General features: G+C 47.0%; 2 protein-coding genes across 7 annotated transcripts in view; one reads left to right on the top strand and one right to left on the bottom strand.

Moving 5' to 3' along the window:
- Positions 1-26,093, bottom strand: part of LOC123768066 (D-serine dehydratase) — a 340,022-nt gene that overhangs the window by 190,045 nt on the left and 123,884 nt on the right. The gene's annotated exons all lie outside the window — the stretch shown is intronic.
- On the top strand, positions 215-26,093 carry LOC138353815 (cyclic AMP-responsive element-binding protein 3-like protein 3-B). Its single transcript, XM_069307229.1, is given in 2 exon segments — positions 215-407; positions 25,206-26,093. Coding segments are annotated over 2 exon segments (921 nt in total). The 3' UTR covers positions 25,934-26,093.

The raw sequence follows: 26,093 nt of genomic DNA, 5'->3' as shown, positions 1-26,093 counted from the left end.
TAATATTTTGGATGTACATCATCATATATATTTTTGTTCAGGGATTCCCGCCCGAAGGTCGGCCATCTTGGCGTGCAGATTGAACACTCCTGGCTGGACTTTCCACACCTTACCTGGAGCTCATCTTTGAATTCAGCTGGCTTCTTTGAGCCAGTGTGTGCTCACTGCAGCTACCCAGGGGCTCACAGCACCGGGGAAGGCTGGAGCCTCCCTAATGGACGCCTTCCCGAGTGGGGGCGCCATGGATGTTGACAGCAAGTCCCAGAGAGGAAAACATCTGCTTGAAAAAGAGTCGGCTGATGCTGCCCCAGAGCAAGATGCTAAGAGGATGTCTTCGCCTTCAGAAGACCCCAGTCTTGTGGTACCCCATTCCTCGTTTGTGGTTGTCCTAATCCAGTCAGAATCAGGTCAGTGCGTGTTTGCAAATCCTCGTACCTTAGGTGCAGCAATTGAGGCTTCGGTATTGTGCCACATTGCCTGCCCGAGACCATACGTACCCTGGGTAGGGGTGCAGCACTGAAGCTACACATCAGAAAGGAGGCTCTATCACACATCCGTGTATCCGACATTATTAAGTTGGGGGACTGGCCTGTCAGGTGCTGACAGGTATTGTTGCAGGAGGAGGAGTCTCGGGCCCGGTATGGGAAGATTGGCCCAATTGACCAGAGTGTTGATGTGTTGATGTGGCTACCACTTCCTTTTGTCCGGCTGTGATGGTCAAGCGGATTAAGGCGCCCTGTAGTTACCAGTTGCGTTGCTCCTGGGAGTATGGGTTCGAGTCATTTCTGGGGTGTGAGTTTTCAGTCGCATATAGTCCTGGGGACCATTCAGGCTTGTTCGCATATTATATATATATATATATATATATATATATATATATATATATATATATATATATACATATATGTCGTACCTAATAGCCAGAACGCACTTCTCAGCCTACTATGCAAGGCCCGATTTGCCTAATAAGCCAAGTTTTCACGAATTAATGTGTTTTCGACTTCATAACCTACCTAACCTAACCTAGCCTAACTTTTTCGGCTACCTAACCTAACCTAACCTATAAAGATACGTTAGGTTAGGTTAGGTAGGGTTGGTTAGGTTCGGTCATATATCTACGTTAATTTTAACTCCAATAAAAAAAAATTGACCTCATACATAATGAAATGGGTAGCTTTATCATTTCATAAGAAAAAAATTAGAGAAAATATATTAATTCAGGAAAACTTGGCTTATTAGGCAAATCGGGCCTTGCATAGTAAGCCGAGAAGTGCGTTCTGGCTACTAGGTACGACATTATATATATATATATATATATATATATATATATTTCTCAAAAGAAGCCAACACCGGCGTCGTCGACATTCCCATCGATCAATCAGGAGGTACTGTTCCAACAGATAGCCCTGATGATCCTCTGGTCCCGCAGGCACTTTCCCAGGGGATTGTGACACCGGTGGAACATGAGGCCCAGAGTGAAGCACCCACCAGTCACAGGCGTCATCAAGAGAGTTCGCGAGCCGATCGCCGCTTCCGTCAGGCAGAGAGAAGCATTGATCAACATCCTCTGGACTGGCTGTCATTGATACCACACATTTTACTTACTTTGTATGAGGGTTTTATGGCTTTTTCTAGTGGTTCCCCCTTTGGAGACGTCTGTGCACAGGTGGTCAGAAAGTTAGCTCTTGTATTTCAGGGATAATAGCGCCCCATCCTGAGAATACTGTGGTGTTTTGGAATGCCCGCTCCTTTTTTAAGAAGACACAATTTCTATGCAATTAACGCCAGTGCACCACCGTTGATCGTGACCAGTGGTGTCCAACCAAGGATACAGTGGAACGCCTTCTTCTTCACTGCAATCGATTTCATAGCGCTCGCGTCAGACTACAGAGTGCCGTTCGTAGGCTGAATATGCCTCGCCTCACAGTTCCCGTTCTCCTTGACGGGCAGGTGTGAGAGATCAAGACGTCCGTCATGACATCCTTCGCCATACCTTCCGCTTCAACCATTATGTCCGTGGCCTGAAGAGACTGTAAAATATGTGGCCTGAGGAGATTGCAGGGTCTATGGCCTGAAGAGATTGCAGAGTCTATGACCCGAAGAGACTATAGGGACCCAATCCCTTCGCTATTTCCCGGTATCGGGCAGCCGGGGCATATCCAATTCCATGATCGTCGTCGCCTCTAAATCAACACAACAACATTTTTGGTTACAGATTTTGTTTAGTAATATTATTAGGATAATAAAAAGTTATAAAATACTTGTTTCATGAATGCTTTATTGTATTAGATGGAGATTCTCCAGGCTGTCTCTGGCTGGCTGGCAATCTACTGAGCCATTTCCCAGAAGGGCCTTGAGGAGGGGGGGAGGAAGGCAGGAAGAGAGGGGGGGGGGGGAAGAGAGGGGGGGGGAAGAGCAGGAGTGGGGGAGAGCAGGAGTAAGGGAGAGGTGCAGTGAGGGTGAGGGAGGGGACGATAGAGGTAGGCGGCCTGCTAGCCATGTGAGGAACCCCTGATGCCAAAACAAACCCAATACTGACCTTCGGTAATATCGACCGCCAGACCGTTATATGAGGCTCTAAATACCAGTCTCCCAAACCAGTCATTATTATCATCAGATTGGTATAAAAGAGGCCATTAAATTTAGTGGATATTGTAGTGATATGGGGGTTGCACCCATGTTTCCGTACACAGGTGAAGACATGACGGAAATGGAATATTTTCTTGTATATTTTGATCAGCAGTTCATGCAACAACTTGTTGCCAAAACCAACAGATATGCAGGGTAACTTATTGAAAGTGCAATACTACAGGCTTCACGTATGATACGTTGGAACACCACTGTGGCTAAGCTGTATGATGTGTTCTTTGCTCTATGTATGCTCCAAAAACATTCGAAGAAGCACGTCATACAGGATTATTAAAACAAAGAAGCTGCTGTTCCATCACCTTTGTTCAACAAATACATGTCACGAGACAGGTTCCTGATACTACTACGGTGCCTACACTTTGAAAACCTTGAAATTTTTTTATAGAAATGATCGAGTTTGGAGAGTGCGAAAAGTGTTCAATGATCTCACAAGTAAATTTCGTGATGACTTTGTACCTGGACAGAATGTTGTCATTGATGAATCCCTAGTTCTTTTCAAGGGACGTCTTCTCTTCAAACAGTACATCCCATCGAAACGGCACCGTTTTGGCCTCAAATTTTTTGTACTATGCGACAGTGAAACTGGAATGGTCATCGATATATTATATTCTGGTACAGACGTAGACATACCCGCAAAAGATCCTCACGCTTTCTGGCAGTGTAGTGAAGACACTAATGGAACCATTACTGAACAAGGGGCACATTCTGTACACTGACAATTATTATACAAGTCCCTTGGTTAAAAAATTTCTTGCTTGAACATAACACAAGCGTGTGTGGCACTGTAAAGACAAATAGGAAACAAATGACAGTTTTTGAAAATAATATTGGTGTAGGTGATTGTGAACTTAGAAAATGTGACAAATATTAGCAGTGTATTTGGAAAGACAAACGTGAAGTCAATATGTTGTCAACTATTCATACTGGTGAAATGCTTGACAGTGGCAAAGTGAGGTATCAAGGTGATGGATCATTATTCAAGCCAGATTGTATCATTGACTACAATATAAATATGAGACTTGTAGATAAATGCGACACGATGGTTGGTGCCGTCGAGTGTGTCTGCAAAAGTGTAAAGTGGAGAAGGAAATTCTTCATCTTATGGACATAACATTGCTCAACTGTTTCAACATGTTTTTTATGAAAGCGGGCAAAAAAAACATCAATTTGTGTGTTTAGTCAAGCTCTGCTGTCACAATTACTCGTCAAGTATGGCCAGGAAGATAGCGTAAAGACAGTTTATCATGCCCCAATCATTTAGTTTCTAACAAACTGGCTGGTAAACAGGCCTTTGCAATTCACAAGCCTGCCTACCTACCACCTACAGGAACTAAGGCCAAAGGCATACGTGAGTGCATTGTTTGCAAGAACTCAGAACGAAAACCAAGGAAGTAAAAATCTGTGTGTACCATATACGTCGAGTGCACAGTCCCGCTGTGTCTCATGGACAGCTACTTTGAATATCACTCGCTTGCTAAGTACTAAGAGTGTAATACAGTGTGTTACTTTGTAAATAGTGTGTGAAACTGTATACAGGCATACCTCTGTTTAAGAGTTTAATTGGTTCCTGGAGATGCCTCGTATTCCGAAAACTCGCATTCCGAAGCTAATTTCCCCATAAGAAATAAAGGGAAATGAATTAATCCGTTCCTGACTACCCCAAAAACCCCACATCAAACTAAATTTTTATACCTAATTCATCTAAATAAACCTACAAAACTATGTTCAAGTTATTACTTACCTTGCTGTTGAATGCTGTAGGCGTATGGAAGATGGTGAGAAGGTGGGAGGAAGAGAGGAGTTACTGTTTGGAAGGGGAGTCCCCTTCCATTATCACATCAGGCAGTGAGGACTTCACTGGTATGCACACACTGGCACATTTTGCCTGCATACCACTAGGACTTGCTTGTTTTACTAAGAATTTATCTAATGACACTTGTTTTTCCCTACATTTTAACACTTGTCTGTAGTAAGACATCACATTATCATTTAAAAGGTCAATGCAACGGCCTGCTACAGCTTTATCTGGGTGAGTTTTTTCAACAAAACTTTGCAGTTCTTCCCATACTTCACACATTTTCTTAATCAAGAAGGGACATCCTCTACTGCCCCTACTCACAGCTATTTTCTTAGGTTGAACCATACCAATGGCTTTCTTGAGACCCATGGCAAGATATATAATGACAACTTTTATGCTCAAATGGCCAAAAAAACGATAAAAAACTGTAAATCCTTGTGAAGAATTCAGGTGGGATAGTCACTGGACACGAGACACTGGTAAACTGAGGCGCGATCGCCATGCCACCACGCGCCAGTCGGCCTGTACACGTATCAACAAACTCGCGTCCCGAGGTAACCCTCGCCTTCCGAGACATATTTTTGGAGTAAATCCTGCTCGTCTTCCGAAAAACTCGCATACAGGGACACTCGCATTCCGAGGTACCACTGTATAATGTATTATTAGTGATTGTAGAACAAGTAATATTGCAACAATAAACATTTACTGAGGACACATTAGTGACACATGTATCACAGTTCCATGGAACATTATCGACGTTACACTTTATATTCATTGTCAGGACACATATATACATCTGATGTAATACGAAAGAAACATTAGAAAGCATTGAAAATACAGTACAACCTCGATTCAACGTACCCCGATTCAACAAATCTCCGGCTAGTTCGCACACTTTTCAGGCCGAATTTACTCACCCGGTTCAACGAACAATGGTTCGCCGAAGCGGGGGATGTTCGGATTTGCTTACGATGTCCAGACAGAGTGCACAGACTGGTGGAAAACTTTCCCATTCTATCACAGATTACAATTAATAATTCTCTCATATGACAAATTGGATCACACAAGTGGATCACACAAGTGGACCACACAAGTGGACCACACATGTGGACCACAAGTGGTCCACAAGCTTACGATTTTGGGACAGTTCACAGAGTGGTGGAAAACTTTCTCATTCTATCACAGATTACAATTAATAATTCCTTCATAAGAAGTTGGATCACACAAGTGAACCATATGAACCAAACACCGGCCAAAATGGTCCACACAAACACCAGCCAGAGTGATCCACACAAGTGAACAACTGAGTTTCCATGATTTTCGTTCACTGATTTGGGGCACACGTATCTTTGTACATTAATTTAAAGGATGAAGCATGATTACCTAGCTACATGTGGTAAAATCTCCTTATAGACATTTTCTGTGATGAAACAAGATGAGTGAGGGTGGACAGATAAGAGAATACTATACTGTAAACCTCACTTTACAGTGAGGTTTCACTCACTTTCGTCTGTGTGTCGTCATAGTTCAGGGACCCATGACTTTTGAAAGTTTCATATTAATAAATAATTTCTAAAACCAGTGTTTTAATAGCTTTTTATTATCCTAATTAAACTAAACTAAATAAAACCGAAAATATGCTGTAACATGATAGACATCTGCTCTTTGAGAAATTACTATATGTTATTGGAACAACTCTAGCATGAGTGGACGGGTCTAATCCCTGTACACACACCATGCTTGTTTCATCCCTCCCTCCCTCCCTCTCTCCATTCCCTCCCTCCCTCTCTCTCTCCCTCCCTCCCTCTCTCCATCCCTCCCTCCCTCTCTCCATCCCTCCCTCCCTCCCTCTCTCCATCCCTCCTTCCCTCTCTCCATCCCTCCTTCCCTCTCTCTCCCTCCATCCCTCACTCCCTCTCTCCATCCCTCCCTCCCACTCTCCATCCCTCCCTCCTTCCCTCCATCCCTCCCTCGCTCTCTCCATCCCTCCCTCGCTCTCTCCATCCCCCCCTCCCTCCCTCTCCATCCCCCCTCCCTCCCTCTCTCCATCCCTCCCTCCCTCTCTCCAGCCCTCCCTCCTTCCCTCTCTCCAGCCCTCCCTCCCTCTCTCTATCCCTCCCTCCCTCCCTCTCTCCATCCCCCCTCTCTCTCTCCATCCCTCCCTCTCTCCATCCATCCTTCCCTCCCTCCCTCTCTCCATCCATCCCCTTTCTCCCTCCATCCATCTAGAATTGAAGAAACAAATCAAGTTAAAAAAAAACCAGCATTGAATTTAATGAAACGCCATTTTCTGGGTGAGCCCCGGAGGCTCCCTGGAGCTTATCGGGCTAATGTATGTTATATTAGACCGGGACATTAGCTAAGGAGTTCAGACCTACCAGGGACCAGCGCCAGAACATGGCCCCTTCAGAGAGGTTTCAGGGAGCAATGGCCCTGGAAAACCTCTTGTGGTTGGGGTTTTCCTTATCTGCCATCGACCGGGGTTAGGCACCCAGAAAAGTAGGCATAACAAAACAAACCCCACATGGTAAAAACTAAAACAAAAACCGAACATAGAGGTAGAAACTCCCTACAATCACAAGGAAACAAGGAAACAAGCAAACATCACACTTTACTGCCGCGCCGATCGTCCGCGCAGCCCTCCCCGCCCCGGGAGGGGGAGGGGGGAGCCCCGGAACTACCGCGCCAGCTGCCAAGCTCCAGTTCGGAAGCTATGCTTCAACCAACGCGAAAAAACCGCCAACCGGTGGGAAGGAGGGTTGCCAGGGAGCCTCTGGGGCTCACCCAGAAAATGGCGTTTCATTACATTCAACGCTGGTTTTCTGTGGGGAGCCCCTACGGCTCCCTGGAGCTTCATACCCAAAGAGAAGGAAAAGAAAGGGCTAACCCGGGAGGCGGCCGCCACAAACTCTGCAACGCAGAGCCAAGACAACCGGTCGCAAACCTGCGACCCAAGGCAACAAGAACGCCCAAGAGCAGACACGCAAAAGGATGGGCGGCCAAGAACCTGTGCGACCCACAAATCCCTGCAGCCGAAATGAGCCCGAGACATCACCAACACAGCAGCAAAAGCTGCAAACGTCTGAACAGCACGGGCGCAAAGACAGACCGCAGGCTTGAAGAATGAAAACTCTGCGGACGACCTGGGAGACCCGAGCCCTGAAAACAGGGAACGAAGGAACCGGATCAACCACAGCGCATCCCCAGACACGGTACGCCGGCAACTGCAAAAAGCACAACCGGACAATACAGGATGCACCCCCCGGCCAAACCAATCAAGTATCAATACCCCAAGAACCCCTCCAGAAAGCAGCCGCCTCGACTGTCGCCAGGACAGAGAAAGGCTGCACACCTATAAAGCTACCACCAGTACCAAAGAGCAGGAAACTGAACCGAAGGGGCTACCACAAACTGAGGGGAAGATAAGAAGGCACCCTGAACAAGGACCAGGATGGCTCAGGCGACGCATGAGCAGGCCGGAGGGGAAACAAAACACGAGAAAATGTATGAAACGTCATACTGTCGCCAAAACGAAGCTCGCAGGTGGGACACCATCAACAAAGCCACCTGAACACCATAGAGATGGTGATACCCCGTCAAAATACCAGACGCGAAGAGCCAAGGAGAAGGCCAAACCAGTCACAGACAGGACCGATTCGGCCTGCTGAAAGAGGCGGAGCCTCAGGAAAAACGCCCCGGGTACGGACACCTATCAAGCAGCGTCTGAAAAAAAGGCCGGGCCGGCCACCATGGAACCATAAGGACTGCTCTCGTGGGAATGGGCTGCAACCGAGCCAGAATCCGAAGCAACAGCTGGACCGGGAGAAGAGGAACAGGTACCCCCCACCTCGACCAGTCCTGCCGAAAGCATCCACCGCGAAGTCCTCGCAGGTGGGAAAGGGTGCCACAAAATGGGCGACGCCTAGACCACGCTGACCCGAAGACGTCCATGGCCAGGAGTCCATACGTCCGACAGAGCCAACAAAACGAATCAGCGACGACTGGCCAACCCACGAAGAGGAATGAACCGAGACAGCTGTCCGCCAGGACGCAGGACACACCCTGGATATGAACCTCACGGTTAGCCAAACCCCTGTGGTTCCAGCAAGAACCACCAGAGAACAGTCCGAACAGAGCTGAATGGTAGAGTACCAAGTGACCCAAACCCTCCGAAGCGCAAACCAGACAGCCACGAACACCCGAACCGTGCTGTGAGCCCGACGGACAGACAGACTCCATCAACTTCGGCCGACCTGGTGAGCACTGGTCACAAAGCCCCAGCCGAGAGACGACCCGTCCGTGAACACATCGAGCGAAGGCTCGGGGAGGTGCCAAGGCACGGAACCCCGAAAACCCCAAAGAGGAAGCTGGTGACGCAGCACCAACACAAGATCCCCGGAGGAACCCAATGAATGCAGGAGGCGGAAGGGGAGTCTCCGCAGGAACCAACAGACGCCGTAGCCAAACCCGACTCCGCGGGCAGACAAGCACGCCGAAGTGCAGACTCCCGCACAACCTCTCAAGCAACCGCTGAGCAACCCGGGACCCCCTCCTGTACAGCCGAAGGCGGGACCACAGCCGCAGTAACACTTCTGGAGGGAAAGACAATGAGGGGCCCAAGAGCCGTAAACAAGGCCCAGGTCCGAACCCGGGACGGAAACAGATGGAAAAAACCTCCAGATCCCCAGGAAACCAAACCCGGCGATCTGGAAGGAACCATCCCCTGGTGAGCAGACAAGCGGACTGACTGGGAGCCCACACCAGCCAGTCGTCGAGGTAGGCCAGACACCGAATCTCAGACTCAGACAGGGCACTAAGATCCGGTAAAGATGCAAAAAGTATATGAAGTGCCCATTACAAAATAGGGAAGGCAATAAAAACAGCAAACCTGAAGCTCCACCACCAACCATGCCAGTCCCAGAAAACTGGAGAGGAACGTGCCAAGAAGTGACCTGGAGGTCCAGGGCCACCATCCAGGCACCCGGCCCCAACAGAATCCGAACAGGAGACAACAGTCATCCGAGGAGGGCATAGGATCCAGGGCGCAGACTGAAGAAGTCCAGAAGAACTGCAGACGGGAAAAGCTCATGACTGCAAAGAGCAGACGGGAACCCCAGAAGAATGGGGCGGATCGACCACGCCCCACGCACCCACGATGAAGAAATGACGAAGCACAGGGGAAGAAGCCCACCCCGCCAGCTCTGAACCCCCCCAAGGGGGAGAAGCCGTCCTCCGACGCCAGCAGAGGCCGGAAGACAACCCAAAGCGCCCACCAACAGCGGGACCATGCGGGAGGCAACAGAGCAAGCTGCTCCCCCACCGCCCAGTCAACAGAGAAGGAAACAGAACCCCTTCCGAAAGAAAAAGTACACTACCTAATTCAAGATGAGAGACTACGGGAATTAAACCACACTTCGCTGGAAGACGAAGAGTGAGGGGGGACCTGATCACCACATTCAAGAATCCCAAGGGAATCGACAGGGTTGATAAGGACAGGCTATGTAACACAAGGGCACACGCACTAGGGAACACAGGTGGAAACAGAGAACCCAAAAGAGCCACAGAGATAGTAGAAAGATTTTTTTTTTTTTTTTTTTTTTTTTAGTGTCAGAATGTTAACGGGAAAGCACTAGGAAGTAATGTGGTGACTCCACACACAAGTAACGAGGCTGACCCCCATACAATGTCACATGTAGACATGATAAATAGGCACAGGAACCTATACACCTGTTGATAGACGGTTGAGAGGCGGGACCAAAGAGCCAGAGCTCAACCCCCGCAAGCACAACTAGGTGAGGACATATATTGTAAAAGTACAAGTCGCCGACTAGTGGGCAGAGAGCACCACGCTGGCCAGGCAAAGAAGGCACAAAACTGCATCAAAAGGCCCACCTCGACAGCAAAACCGCAAAGTCCCAGCACAACCACAACATGTGCCAAGACCCAAAAAGATCAGTCTGCAAACCAGGAAGACCCCGGAACCCCAGAACGCAGAACCGGGTCACACGAGGAAACAAAGTCCCCTGAACCCACAAAAGGGGGCCCAAGAGGAAGAAACCTCCAGAACGAAACCAAGGAACCCAAAGGAACCCAGAATCGAACCAGGGGGAGCCCAAACCACCACATTTTGCCAGCGGAGAACACCACTGAAAGGCAAAGCACAGCCCCCAGCAGAACCCCCTGGGAAAACGGTCCCAACAGACCGAAAACCGAGGGACAAGGTGTGGGAGCAAGCATACTAGCAGGGGCACTGAGCCTAAACCCAAAGGCTCAGACCCAAAACAGAAAATTTGGAAAAACCCCGTGTAAAATCAACACCCAAACGTTCCCAGAGGAACAGGCAACGGCAAGAAAACACCAGAAAAACAAAGAAACGACAACAGGAGAACAAAAGCCCTGAAAAAAAAAATGAAAACTCACCCGAGATGCTCGCTCGCACACCCAGACGCATGTAAACAAACCGCAACGCCACCCTGGTGGCCACGCCGTGAAACCGGCAGACGAAATGGCCGCCAGCAGGGGCTGTGACTGACGCTAAATACACAAAAACACGCCAGCAAATGTGGGAAGCTAGCAGACTGGATGGGCGAAAAACGCCGCCCAACAGCAGAAAAACCCCGGCAGGGGCAAACCGCCCCAGAACTGCTAGCAGGCATCCCCACAGCCCCGGGAACCAACAACAGAGGCCCCGGGGCAGAGCCGTCCTCCAAGCCCTCCGCCCTTAAAGAAAAGCAAGAGTCCATGGGAAAGGCAACAAGAAAGGGCCACTGGTAATACCCAGAAGCCTTGGCTGGAGGCTCAGACTCAAACCTCCGTCCCCAACCCGAACGGGGCAGCCCCCGAAAACCGCCCGAGTCTCTGACGCAACTAAACCCCGCCCCGACCCCGAAACCCGCAGACGGTCCAGAGCCGGGAACATGGAGGGAAAGGGGCGAACAGCACCTAACCAAACGGGGCGGCCACGGGGCATTCGAGTGGGAAACCAACCTAGCATGTTGCAGCAACCTAACCAAGCTTGCAACACGGATGCCGCCTGTACTCTGAACAGTAATAACATCAGGAGAGTTCTGGAGAACAAGCAGAGAATCACTCGCAAGACTCCGGGTCAAGGTGTCAGTGACCCAACAGGCAGCATGACGGAGGTAAAAATTGGCGACTGTCCCCCGGAGACAAGGGAACAGCAACCAACGATCCCGTACAAGACGGGTTGGAACCCGGAAGACACATTCAATGGTCCCCCGAGCCCAGACAGGGGTTTCCAGGGCCCGTAGGGTAACAACTACGGGAAGCCCTGGCAAGGTGTTGCTAACCGGTTAAGAAACCCAAACATAACAAGAGGGTAGATTATAGCACTGAAAACCCCTGAAACGTGTACAGTCACGGGGGCCTAGCAGAGGGCCGCCAAACACTACCAGTGGAACTATAACCACCTTAGGCAGACCCCCACTAGGCATGAAAAATTAAAAACAAAAGAAAAACCCCGCAAAAGTACACCGTCTCCAGAGGCAACAGAAACCGGCCGCCGCTTAGGTGGCAGGCTGTGCAACACCTTGACGCCCTAACCAGCACAATACCAATCCCTACCCAGGACCAAACAAGGGCCCCAAGCCCCAGCTGGCCCCAAAAGCGAGGCAAATGCCGAGCAGCAAGAACCTCTACGGGAATGGTTCCCGAACGCCCCAGGGAAGATAACCCTGTTACGCAAGGGCAGTACTCACAGGGCACTTAGGAAAGTCAGCCACTAAGCACATGCAGCCCCGGCACTGATGATGTACTCCTGGCCACCGCACAACACAACACACGGCAGTGAACGCCACACAAGGCAAACACCGCCTAGGAAACTTAGGCCAGAGAAGCGTCAATCCCGGTTGACATTAGCGAACGAACTGAAGCTTGGCAGCCTGCGCGGTAGGTTCGGGGCACCCCCCTCCCCCTCCCGGGGCGGGGAGGGCTGCACGGACGATCGGCGCGGCAGTAAAGTGTGATGTTTGCTTGTTTGCTTGTTTCCATGTGATTGTAGGGAGTTCCTACCTCTATGTTCGGTTTTTGTTTTAGTTTTTTACCATGTGGGGTTTGTTTTGTTATGCCTACCTTTCTGGGTGCCTAACCCCGGTCGATGGCAGATAAGGAAAACCCCAACCACAAGGGGTTTTCCAGGGCCATTGCTCCCAGAAACCTCTCTGAAGGGGCCAGGTTCTGGCACTGGTCCCTGGTACGTCTGAACTCCTTAGCTAATGTCCCGGTCTAATATAACATACATTAGCCCGATAAGCTCCAGGGAGCCATAGGGGTTCCCCACAGAAAAGTTAACTGGGTCAGAGTTTGGGTTATCACCGAGTCGGTCCCTTCACCACCACTGACACACCTCCCCCACCCCTACAGCCCATACACATACACACACACCCTCAAATCATCCATCCTTCCATCCCTCCCTCCATCCTTCCATCAATCCATCTCCATCCTCTCCATCCCTGACTCCCTCCCAGCCTCTGCCTGCCTCCCTCCCTGGCTCCCTCCCAGCTTCTACCTGCCTCCCTCCCTCCCAAGCTCTGCCTGCCTCCCTCCATGCCTGCCTGCCTCCCTCTCTGCCTTCCTCCCTGCCTCCCTGCCTGCCTGCCTGCCTGCCTGCCTGCCTGCCTGCCTGCCTGCCTCCCTCCCTGCCTGCCTGCCTGCCTGCCTGCCTGCCTCCCTGCCTGCCTGCCTGCCTCCCTGCCTACCTGCCTCTCTGCCTGCCTGCCTGCCTGCCTGCCCATCCACCCACCAGTCAGCCATCACTCACACAATGAGTGCATTTGGAGCCGACATGGTGCACGGATGTTCCTTGATTGTGCCGATATGTCCAACAAAGTCGCGGAATGCCTCTTGACAAATCAAAATATAGTGTTAAAATTTAAGTTACAGTAATTTTAGTGTACAATAGTTTTCATAAACTTTATTGTAGTACTCAACATACAACAGAACTACTCAACACAGTGTTAACAGCATAATACACTACAGTATTTATTTACTGTACAGCATTTACAACTCCATGAGACTTCAAGATGGACTTAACTCCAACAATAAGGTAAATAACAAATGTAACAGTATTTGTTAGTAGAGTAATAATATATAGGTACAGTATATAATATGATAATGCATTTTTATTGTCTACAAGAAAAATAAAGACACTGATGCAAACGCCTCCTGAAGGTCGCCTCTTGCAACGAATCCAACGCTCTATAATAATAATAATTTTTATTTAGGTAAGGTACATACATAAAGAGATTTTACAAGGTTTGTTGGCTTTATAGATAGAGCTAGTACATACAATGCCTAAAGCCACTATTACGCAAAGCGTTTCGGGCAGGACAATAACAGTTCAGGCAGGACAGTTCTAACGAACTGGGGTCGGTCCCATATAGTACGTTGAATCGAGGTTGTACTGTACATAGAAATAATATTTGTAAATATAATTGTGGCAACTGGCGGGTCTTGAATGGCCCACACGACTGCATTTGGGTTATCATGCACGGGCGACCAGCCCTTGATGACATCACAGCGCACCTTGTCCACGTCCTCACAACCAAAGTAAGTGGAATATGACATTTATTTTTATATACATATGTTCAGGGAAGGGAATTCATTATTTTAATAAGAAAAAATAATTTTTTGGGAACACTTGATTTCATGCGCACAGGGGGAAATTCACAATAAACTTGGTGTAGCACGGTGGTTAACCTCTCAACTGCTTGGCTTCCAAATATGACACCTCCCCAGTGCGCAGGATATAAATTATCTGGAAAATTTTTTTTTTTGTTTTGAAAGTGTCAAAAACACTTCCTCAAGTATTGGTATAGTAACAGAAGGTCGAAATTGAACGTACTTTGGCTGCTATGGGGTCCGTAAGTTTGCGCAAGACATTATTATTCCCTGGTCACCCATGGCGTACGCCCCCGGGGCCGGTAGGGCGCCTGGAACAGGATGTACGAGTTGCCGCGAATATATTTTTGTTCACTTTTTGCGCAGTTCCAAATACATTTTATTTGTTTTTTCATGCCAATCCAATGTATAATGAACACGTACACTACATTATGGCAGTAGAACATCCGTACTATCCGAAGACACTGTGTTACGTGCATGACACACACGTACACATATGTTGCACATATTTCCCATGCATCATGCTAATTTATGAATATATACAATCTATTTACACACTATACACTATCACACACTATATACATTCACCATCAACACAGTCAGAACTCCGTGAGTGTCAGCTGGCACACCCTCACTCCTTCAACATCCAGTGTCTCCTTCACTCCTCCAACATCTTACTCGCCAACATAGCTCCTCCCACCATACTGTTATTGTTTTTATTACACTATTTATACATGTTATGTATAGCTATCTACATGTTTTATTCACCAAAACTATGCAAGTAAGCCAGTATTGTGTTCAAACTTTACAGTGGCCACCATACACTGCATGAGAAATCACACAGCAGCCAGCAGACGACGCTACGATTACGTCACCTCCCTCACCATAATAGCTCCTCCCAACATACTCCTGTTGCTGTTATTACACTATATACACACATTGTATATACCCCATCTACATAAGTGTTCACCATAGCGAACCACGAAGCTAGTATGGTGAGCAAAACAAGAGTGGCTGCCACACACACACACACACACACACGTTGTGTGCGACTACAGGAGAATAGGCAGGTACGTAAAAGGGAAAGATCGACCTTTGAGGATCACCCTAAACGGTGCCAAACAGATGGAAGAAGTACTAAGGAATGCTAGAAAATTGCAAAGTGATGAGGATGGGAAAGGGTGGTCGTTAAGACGAGATCTTTCAAAAGAAGATCTTTCAAGAGAAGCTGAAACTGAACCTCGCAGAGGCAAAACATTTAAATGAGAGCAGGAATGAAGAAGAAATAAATTCTTTTTTCTACAAAGTGATAGGGGTGTAACGGTTCTATTGTTACGTAAAGTATGGTGACAAATAAACACAGACACTAAGATACTATATATATATTTGGTCGAATATACAGAAGTACACCGGTGATACTTTGGTGGGAGTTGAGCGCACTGAGCGTCGGTACAGTATCTCGCAAGTGTCTGCTCTAGACCACACTTGAAAGTAGACTAGCCAATGTTCGCTACACCGCTGCTTATATGCTCGGGCAACACCTCACCGTGTTGCCCAGGCAACGCCTCACCTCATTCATCTCCAAAGGTTGACAGGAATATTAACAATGCATTTGGAGCGAGTATATTATTGGGATAATCTACTCGCTACAGAACTCCCCCTCCCAGGGGATGAAAGGAAAAATACTTGATCAAGGAACTTAGCAGGTCGGCGAATTGTACGCCCTGCTCGCGTTACATAACCATCAAAGTTAACTTCCTCCTCTTCGCTGATGTCATCTAACTGGGGTAGTAGGGTGGGAGGTCGCACAGGATCGTCCGTCGTCGCAGGATCAGGTTGTGGTGCGGCTGGTAACTGGGGTTGTAGGGTGAGAGGTCGTACAGGATCGTCCATTGTCGTAGGTGGCGGTGCTGCTGGTAACTGTGGCCGAAAAGTGAACTGCGTAGTCGGCGGATGTGTCTCTGGAGGGATGTCTGGGGCAGCGTCACAGTGTGCTGGTTTAAGGCGATCGATGGAGATGTTTACCCGCTGTCCTCGGCGTTCAATGGTGAAGAACTTCGGTGTTCGAGAAACCACTTTAAATGGTCCTTCGTAAGGTGACTGTAGAGGGCGTCGAACAGCGTCGACTCTTACAAACACGTGTTCAGTTGTGTGGAGCTCATGAGGCACATATGTAGCACGAGTTGTCGGTTGGCGTGGTGGTGTAGGCCGAATGTTTGTCATGGCCGCCCGTAATTTCTGGACAAAAGTGGGGTCTGGGGGTGTGATAAGTGGCGTTGGGGTTAAGAATTCGCCCGGAAGCCGCAGGCTAGATCCGTATACTAAGTCTGCTGCCGAGAATCCACTGCCCTCCTTCGTGGCCGAACGGATGCCAAGCAAGACTAATGGAAGGTTGTCGATCCAATCATCAGGGCGTGCTTGAGCTCTTAGGGCAGCTTTTAGTTGTCTATGAAAGCGTTCTACCATTCCGTTCGACTCAGGGTGGTATGCTGTGGTTCGGTTATGTGTGGTGCCGAGGAATTCCATAAGTTCCTTCCATAGATATGATTCGAACTGTCGTCCTTGGTCGGTGATGATGACAGAGGGGCTGCCAAAACGGGCGACCCATCCAGAGAGGAAAGCCTGGACCACTGACTCAGCTGAGATGTTGATTAATGGGATTGCTTCCGGCCATCTGGAGAATCGATCGATGCAGGTGAGTAGATAAGAATATCCTCTTGCCGACGGTAATGGTCCAACGATGTCTACATGCACCACCTCGAAACGGTCAGAAGGTAACGGAAACTGTTGAAGAGGGCTCTTTGTGTGACGATGTGTTTTCGCTCGCTGGCACTGGAGACATGAGCGAGTCCATCGTCGAACATCGGCATTGATTCCTGGCCATACAACACGCTCCGTTAGTAGTTTCTGGGAAGCGCGTACTCCTGGGTGTGCTAGGGAGTGAAATACTGAGAATGTTTTCCAGCGAAACTGGGCAGGAATGTAGGGCCTAAGTGCTCCCGTCCGTGAGGTGTCACAGATTATCCTTCCGCCACCTTCCATGGGAATCTCGATGAACCGGAGAGCTGTGTCAGATGTTCGTAATTGCTGCAGATCAGGGTCTTCCCGTTGGGCCTTACTGATTACACAATAGTCCACCTGAGCTGGGTTTGTCACGACGTGGTTTATGGTGGGTCAAGACAGTGCATCGGCTATGACATTATTAGTTCCTTTGACATGACGGATATCCTAGGTAAATTGGGAAATAAATCCCAGGTGGTTGGCTACTCGAGGAGAGTGAGCATCACCCTTGGCCGCCAGCGCATAAGTGAGAGGTTTGTGGTCTGTGAGGATGTGGAAGTTCCGCCCCTCGAGAAAGTGCCGGAAATGTTGTATGGCTGAGTAGATGGCGAGCAGTTCCCTATCAAAAGTGCTGTACTTCTCTTCAGTGGGTGACAGGCACGCTGAAAAGAATGCAATTGGGCGCCATTCTCCTTCAACGAGCTGTTGTAGTACAGCACCAATTGCTGTGTTTGAAGCGTCGGTAGATAGATTGGTGGGAGCGTCAGACACTGGGTGTGCGAGCAAGGTGAATTCCGCCAGCTTGTGTTTTATGTCGGTGAATGCTGTCTCTGCCTGGGGAGTCCACTCCAACGGAAGACGGGACGTGAGTTTCCGACCTCGTAAGAGGTCGTATAAGTGTCGCAAGATGTCCGAACAATGTGGGATGAATCGATGATAAAAATTCACTACACCAAGAAATTCTTGCAACTTCTTTGGAGTAGATGGGCGCGGGAATTCCTTGATTGCCTCGATTTTCTTCTCTAGTGGTTGGACCCCTGCTGCTGACACACGGTGTCCCAAGAAATCCAGCTCTGGAACATGGAAAATACACTTCTCGGAGTTGAGCTGCAAGGCAAAGTTGCGCAGACAGGTGAGAAGGAGTCGGAGGTGTAGCAGATGTTCTGTTGGTGATGTACTGGCCACCAGCAGATCGTCAATGTAGGCATAGCAAAAAGGAAGGTCCTTAACTACTTGGTCGATGAAGCGTTGGAATGTCTGGGCTGCATTCCGTAGACCAAAAGGCATCCGGACGAATTCAAACAGTCCAAAAGGTGTTGTGATCGCTGTTTTCGGAATGTCTGCCGGTTCCACAGGGATCTGGTGAAATGCCCGCACAAGGTCAATTTTCGAAAAAACGGTTGCGTTGCTCAATCCCTGTGAGAAATCCTGGATGTGTGGTATTGGGTAGCGATCCGGCAGAGTACGAACGTTGAGAGCCCTGTAGTCTCCGCAAGGGCGCCATTCTCCTGGGGCTGTTTTCGGGACCATATGGAGAGGTGAAGCCCATGGACTGTTCCAAGGGCGGATTATTCCCGCCTCCTGTAGCTTATTGAATTCAGCACGTGCTACCGCCAGTCGTTCCGGTGCCAGGCGGCGTGGTCTGGCGAAGGTAGGTGCTCCCGTTGTAGTAATGTGATGCGTAATCGTATGTTGCACCTCTGGTCGAGGGCTGGCGGGTTGGGTCACATCTTTGAATTCATCCAGGAGTGCTTGAAGTTCCGTAGATGCGACTGGGGTGACGATGTTAACTTGTGTAGAGGTACTAGGAGAGGCTCGAAGTACTGCACCTGCGGGATCCACCATAAGTCGATGGTGTTGCAGGAAATCCCATCCAAGAATGGGTTGTTCCACATCCGCTATGAGGAAAGTCCACGTAAAGTGACCCAGAGAGGCGAACTCGAGAACCAGGGCGCGGGTCCCATATGTACAGACGGACGTACCATTGGCGGCTCGTAAGTCCAAACCAGGAGTACGGGTTGGTTTGACTAGTGGGGGAGGCAACACGCTAGCTGCTGCACCTGTGTCAACGAGGAAACGGCGTTTGGTTATGACGTCAGATATGTAGAGCAGTGTAGTGTTTGAAATGGCGGGGTCACTGGCCGTTAACAGTCCCCGCCTAAGTAGTTTCCCGACCAGGAACAAGGAGCCCTACAGTTGCGGGCTTGGTGTCCGAACTTCTGGTGGTAAGAACAAAGCTTTCCCCGACGTTCTCGCTGTCGCCTAGAGACTGATACTGGATTCGCATGGTACGTTTTCCCTGGGTGGACGAAACGCCGGTTCTGGAGGACGTCGAGTTGTTGGGTGTCTGTAGTCTGCTGTGTATCACTGAGGTGGGACAATATAGTGTTATTAGACGTCGTATGAAGCCGGTCTGCCAGTGTAGCCAGCTGGGCTAATGGGGTGTCGTCAGCCATACTGAATAGGGCCGGTTGAATGTGTTTTGGACAGAGTTGTATCCACAGTGATCTCACAATCTCGCTGGGGGCTGGGCCAGTTGCAGTATGCATCACATACTGAATATGCCGCAGAAGCTGGGCTGGTGTTTTGTCTACTAACCTTTTGTCAGTGAGGAGTTGGTCCCTTTGTTGAATGCGGCGTTTCATTGCTACCTGTAGAAGAGCGGCCTTCAATGCAGTGTACGTTCTGGTGTCCGGTGATGGTGCGGTGATGACAGCGGAGGCAGTGTGCATAGCCTCCGAGGTAAGTGTTGACAGGGTACAGGCATATCGGGCTTTCTCAGTCGAAATTTCGTGAAGGTCGAAAATAGCCTCCATCTGCATGAACCAAAATTCTGGCTCATCTGCGTTGTATGCTGGAAACCTGGTAGATAAATCCATGGCGAAGATCTAGTTTGTGACTAGGTGTTCTTTTTCACTCACTGGGTCACCAATGTAACGGTTCTATTGTTACGTAAAGTATGGTGACAAATAAACACAGACACTAAGATACTATATATATATATTTGGTCGAATATACAGAAGTACACCGGTGATACTTTGGTGGGAGTTGAGCGCACTGAGCGTCAGTACAGTATCTCGCAAGTGTCTGCTCTAGACCACACTTGAAAGTAGACTAGCCAATGTTCGCTACACCGCTGCTTATATGCTCGGGCAACACCTCACCGTGTTGCCCAGGCAACGCCTCACCTCATTCATCTCCAAAGGTTGACAGGAATATTAACAATGCATTTGGAGCGAGTATATTATTGGGATAATCTACTCGCTACAGGGGTAGGCAAACCAGTAAAGTGGTACATAAAGGCAAACCAGTAAAGTGGTACATAAAGGCAAACCAACAAAATCAATAGAGAGAGGGGGAGTGAAGAATAAGGAGAGGGGGAACAAGTTCCTGAAGATTGCATACACCAACATAGATGGAGTGAGATCGGAGATACTGGAGTTAAGTGATGTAATACAGCTGCAGACACCAGACATTGTTGCACTCACGGAGACAAAACTTGAAGATGTTATTTTAAATGAGGTCATATTCCCAAGGGGCTACTCAACTTGGAGACGGGACAGAAAAATTAGGAAAGGCGGTGGCATTGCTGTGCTAGTAAAAGAACACCTAAAGGTGAATGAAATAATGACTGCCAATCCACAAGAAGTTGACATAATAGCACTAGAGATCTGCCATGAGGATGATAAACTAATGATAATAAATGCATATAGTCCACCGCCAAGCAGCACATGGTCAAAGGAGGAGCTAGATAGTAAACGTGAAGGTCTTATAACAATAATGAGAGAGATTATAGCGAGAGCAGATAACGATAGATCACGACTGTTGATAGTCGGTGACTTCAACTTGAAATCCATAGACTGGGAAGCATATGAAGCTAAAACAGATGATTTTTGGACCTGTAAATTTGTAGACCTCATCCTGGAAACATTCTTGTATCAACATGTTAAACAAGCTACGAGGATGAGGGAAGGGGATGTTCCCTCCATGCTAGATTTGATATTTACCAGGAAGGAGAAAGAGATATTTGACATTCAGTACCTCCCTCCCTTGGGTAAAAGTGACCATGTCTTTTTGGGAATAAAGTATGCAATGCGTTACAAGCTGGAAGAAAATAAGGAGGTTGAAGCAGTTGAAAAACCAGACTTTAGGAGAGGACATTTTGGTGACCTTAGAAATTTTTTTAGTGAGTATAATTGGACAGACTTGATGCTAGGTAAGGAAGTGAATGAGATGTATGTCAAGTTTTGTGAAATATATGATAAAGGCACAAAAAAATTTATACCAAAACAGAGATGCAGAACTAGGAAACAGGATTGGTTCAATAGAAATTGCGAGAGGGCTAGAGACCAAAAGACACAAAAATGGAATCAATACAGGAAGAGGCCGAACCCCCAAACATACAAGCGATACAAAGACGCGAGAAACAACTACACGGCAGTGAGGAGAGAGGCAGAAAGAAATTTTGAAAAAGGGATTGCAGACAAATGTAAAACAGAACCAAGTCTATTCTATAAATTCATAAACAACAAATTGCAGGTAAAGGATAATATTCAGAGGTTGGAAATGGGAAATAGATTCACGGAAAATGAAAAGGAAATGTGAGAAACACTAAACGAAAAGTTCCAAAGTGTGTTTGTACAAAATGAAATCTTTAGGGAACCAGATACAATAAGAATTCCAGAGTACAACATAGAGCGGATAGAGGTATCTAGAGACGAAGTGGAAAAAATGCTCAAGGAGCTCGGTAAGAACAAAGCAGCTGGCCCAGATGGCGTTTCACCATGGGTTCTGAGAGAATGTGCATCTGAGCTCAGCATTCCACTTCACCTGATCTTTCAGGCATCCCTGTGTACAGGAATCGTAGCAGACGGGTGGAAACAGGCTAACATAGTTCCAATCTACAAAAGTGGCAGCAGGGAAGACCCCCTCAATTATAGACCTGTATCATTGACAAGTGTAATAGTGAAAGTATTGGAAAAACTAATCAAAACTAAATGGGTAGAACACCTAGAGAGAAATGATATAATATCAGACAGACAGTAGGTTGGGTTGACTGCATCTATCTGGACCTAAAAAAGGCTTTCGACAGAGTTCCACATAAGAGGTTGTTCTGGAAACTGGAAAATATTGGAGGGGTGACAGGTAAGCTTCTATCATGGATGAAAAATTTTCTGACTGATAGAAAAATGAGGGCAGTAATCAGAGGCAATGTATCGGAATGGAGAAATGTCACAAGTGGAGTACCACAGGGTTCAGTTCTTGCACCAGTGATGTTTATTGTGTACATAAATGATCTACCAGTTGGTATACAGAATTATATGAACATGTTTGCTGATGATGCTAAGATAATAGGAAGGATAAGAAATTTAGATGATTGTCATGCCCTTCAAGAAGACCTGGACAAAATAAGTATATGGAGCACCACCTGGCAAATGGAATTTAATGTTAATAAATGTCATGTTATGGAATGTGGAATAGGAGAACATAGACCCCATACAACCTATATATTATGTGAGAAATCTTTAAAGAATTCTGATAAAGAAAGAGATCTAGGGGTGGTTCTAGATAGAAAACTATCACCTGAGGACCACATAAAGAATATTGTGCAAGGAGCCTATGCGATGCTTTCTAACTTCAGAATTGCATTTAAATACATGGATGGCGATATACTAAAGAAATTGTTCATGACTTTTGTTAGGCCAAAGCTAGAATATGCAGTTGTTGTGTGGTGCCCATATCTTAAGAAGCACATCAACAAACTGGAAAAGGTGCAAAGACATGCTACGAAGTGGCTCCCAGAACTGAAGGGCAAGAGCTACGAGGAGAGGTTGGAAGCATTAAACATGCCAAAACTAGAAGACAGAAGAAAAAGAGGTGATATGATCACTAAATACAAAATAGTAACAGGAATTGATAAAATCGACAGGGAAGATTTCCTGAGACCTGGCACTTCAAGAACAAGAGGTCATAGATTTAAACTAGCTAAACACAGATGCCGAAGAAATATAAGAAAATTCACCTTCGCAAATAGAGTGGTAGACGGTTGGAACAAGTTAAGTGAGAAGGTGGTGGAGGCCAAGACCGTCAGTAGTTTCAAAGCGTTATATGACAAAGAGTGCTGGGAAGACGGGACACCACGAGCGTAGCTCTCATCCTGTAACTACACTTAGGTACTTACACTTAGGTAATTACACACACACAATTCATAAACAACAAATTGCAGGTAAAGGATAATATCCAGAGGTTGAAAATGGGAAACAGATTCACGGAAAATGAAAATGAAATGTGTGAAACATTAACTGAAAAGTTCCAAAGTGTGTTTGTACAAAATGAAATCTTCAGAGAACCAGACACAATAAGAATTGCAGAGAACAACATAGAGCAGATAGAGGTGTCTAGAGATGAAGTGGAAAATATGCTAAAGGAGCTCGGTAAGAACAAAGCAGCTGGCCCAGATGGCGTTTCACCATGGGTTCTGAGAGAATGTGCATCTGAGCTCAGCATTCCACTTCACCTGATCTTTCAGGCATCCCTGTGTACAGGAATCGTAGCAGACGTGTGGAAACAGGCTAACATGGTTCCAATCTACAAAAGTGGCAGCAGGGAAGACCCCCTCAATTATAGACCTGTATCATTGACAAGTGTAATAGTGAAAGTATTGGAAAAACTAATCAAAACTAAAAGGGTAGAACACCTGGAGAGAAATGATATAATATCAGACAGACAGTATGGTTTTCGATCTGGAAGATCCTGTGTATCGAATTTACTCAGTTTCTATGATCGAGCCACAGAGATATTACAGGAAAGAGATGGTTGGGTTGACTGCATCTATCTGGACCTAGAAAAGGCTTTCGACAGAGTTCCACATAAGAGGTTGTTCTGGAAACTGGAAAATATTGGAGTGGTGACAGGTAAGCTTCTATCATGGATGAAAAATTTTCTGACTGATGGAAAAATGAGGGCAGTAATCACAGGCAATGTATCAGAATGGAGAAATGTCACAAGTGGAGTACCACAGGGTTCAGTTCTTGCACCAGTGATGTTTATTGTGTACATAAATGATCTACCAGTTGGTATACAGAATTATATGAACATGTTTGCTGATGATGCTAAGATAATAGGAAGGATAAGAAATTTAGATGATTGTCATGCCCTTCAAGAAGACCTGGACAAAATAAGTAGATGGAGCACCACTTGGCAAATGGAATTTAATGTTAATAAATGTCATGTTATGGAATGTGGAATAGGAGAACATAGACCCCACACAACCTATATAGTATGTGAGAAATCTTTAAAGAATTCTGATAAAGAAAGAGATCTAGGGGTGGTTCTAGATAGAAAACTATCACCTGAGGACCACATAAAGAATATTGTGCAAGGAGCCTATGCGATGCTTTCTAACTTCAGAATTGCATTTAAATACATGGATGGCGATATACTAAAGAAATTGTTCATGACTTTTGTTAGGCCAAAGCTAGAATATGCAGCTGTTGTGTGGTGCCCAAATCTTAAGAAGCACATCAACAAACTGGAAAAGGTGCAAAGACATGCTACTAAGTGGCTCCCAGAACTGAAGGGTAAGAGCTACGAGGAGAGGTTAGAAGCATTAAACATGCCAAAACTAGAAGACAGAAGAAAAAGAGGTGATATGATCACTACATACAAAATAGTAACAGGAATTGATAAAATCGACAGGGAAGATTTCCTGAGACCTGGCACTTCAAGAACAAGAGGTCATAGATTTAAACTAGCTAAACACAGATGCCGAAGAAATATAAGAAAATTCACCTTCGCAAATAGAGTGGTAGACGGTTCGAACAAGTTAAGTGAGAAGGTGGTGGAGGCCAAGACCGTCAGTAGTTTCAAAGCGTTATATGATAAAGAGTGCTGGGAAGATGGGACACCACGAGCGTAGCTCTCATCCTGTAACTACACTTAGGTAATTACACACACACACACACAGTGAGGCTACCTCGATTCTCTCCCTCACTCCCTCACCACAATTCCTCCTCCCACAATACTACACACATATGTACATGGGTATATACACACATTGTATATACCCATGAACATGTGTGTTCACCATAGCGAACCACTAAGCTAGTATGATGAGCAAAACAAAAGTGGCTGCCACACATCCTGTAGCTCTCATCCTGTAACTACCCTTAGGTATTTACACACACACACGGTAGACGGTTGGAACAAGTTAGGTGAGAAGGTGGTGGAGGCCAAGACCGTCAGTAGTTTCAAAGCGTTATATGACAAAGAGTGCTGGGAAGACGGGACACCACGACCGTAGCTCTCATCCCGCAACTACACTTAGGTAATTACTTAGATGAGGAGAAGAGGTTGTTGAAGAAAGAAGGAATCCTGCTACCATCTCACTACCCTTTGACAAAACAAGAAGAAAGAGAACTGAAACATATTAGGCGAAAGATCCGCAACAAGATCTCTGCACAAGACTTCCGTAAATGCAAAAAAGAATACATTGACGGATTAGATGATAGGGTAAAAGCTTGCACAGAAGAGAACCAGCAACTTCAGAAAAGAATCCGTACCTTGGAAGCACAGAATGAGTCCCTTCTGGTACAAATGCGGCGGTTCCAGAATGTTGTTAAAGGTGGAAGCAATGGACGCTCCCAAGCACACGCATCTACTGCTCTAATGATGTTGATACTGTCAGCAGCACTGTTCATTGTGCCATCACTATGACAGGATGGAACCACTGCAGACAGCGAGCTATCATTGCCTGCATCGAAAATGCCCTCAGCAGGTCATTCATGTAGTCTCTTGGAGGCTGGGAATGGTGCTATTGTACCCAGTACCCTGGAGGTTTTGGAGGGTGTTGATGAACTGATCTCTGACTTGGACAAGCCTCTGGTGCAAGCCTTAACAGACCATGACTACATGACTACACACACACACACACACACAGTGAGGTTACCTCGATTCTCTCCCTCCCTCCCTCACCACAATTCCTCCTCCCACAATACTATGCACAGTGCTTATTATCACCACAATCCTGCTGTTATCACAATGCTGGTCACTAAATCCTGTAAATAAATAATTGACCACAAGTTTATTTTGTAAAGGAACCTAGGAAGTTGTTTGAAGATTCCTAAATGCACGAAATAATGCTGTGGTGTTGTGACTAGCGCTGCGAACATCGTGAAGAGCATTGAATCACTGATATTTGAACACTGTACACAGTCATTATCACACT

Source organism: Procambarus clarkii, chromosome 59, assembly GCF_040958095.1.
Source record: "Procambarus clarkii isolate CNS0578487 chromosome 59, FALCON_Pclarkii_2.0, whole genome shotgun sequence".
NCBI lineage: Eukaryota > Metazoa > Arthropoda > Malacostraca > Decapoda > Cambaridae > Procambarus > Procambarus clarkii.
This window is presented reverse-complemented; position numbering and strand designations above follow the sequence as displayed.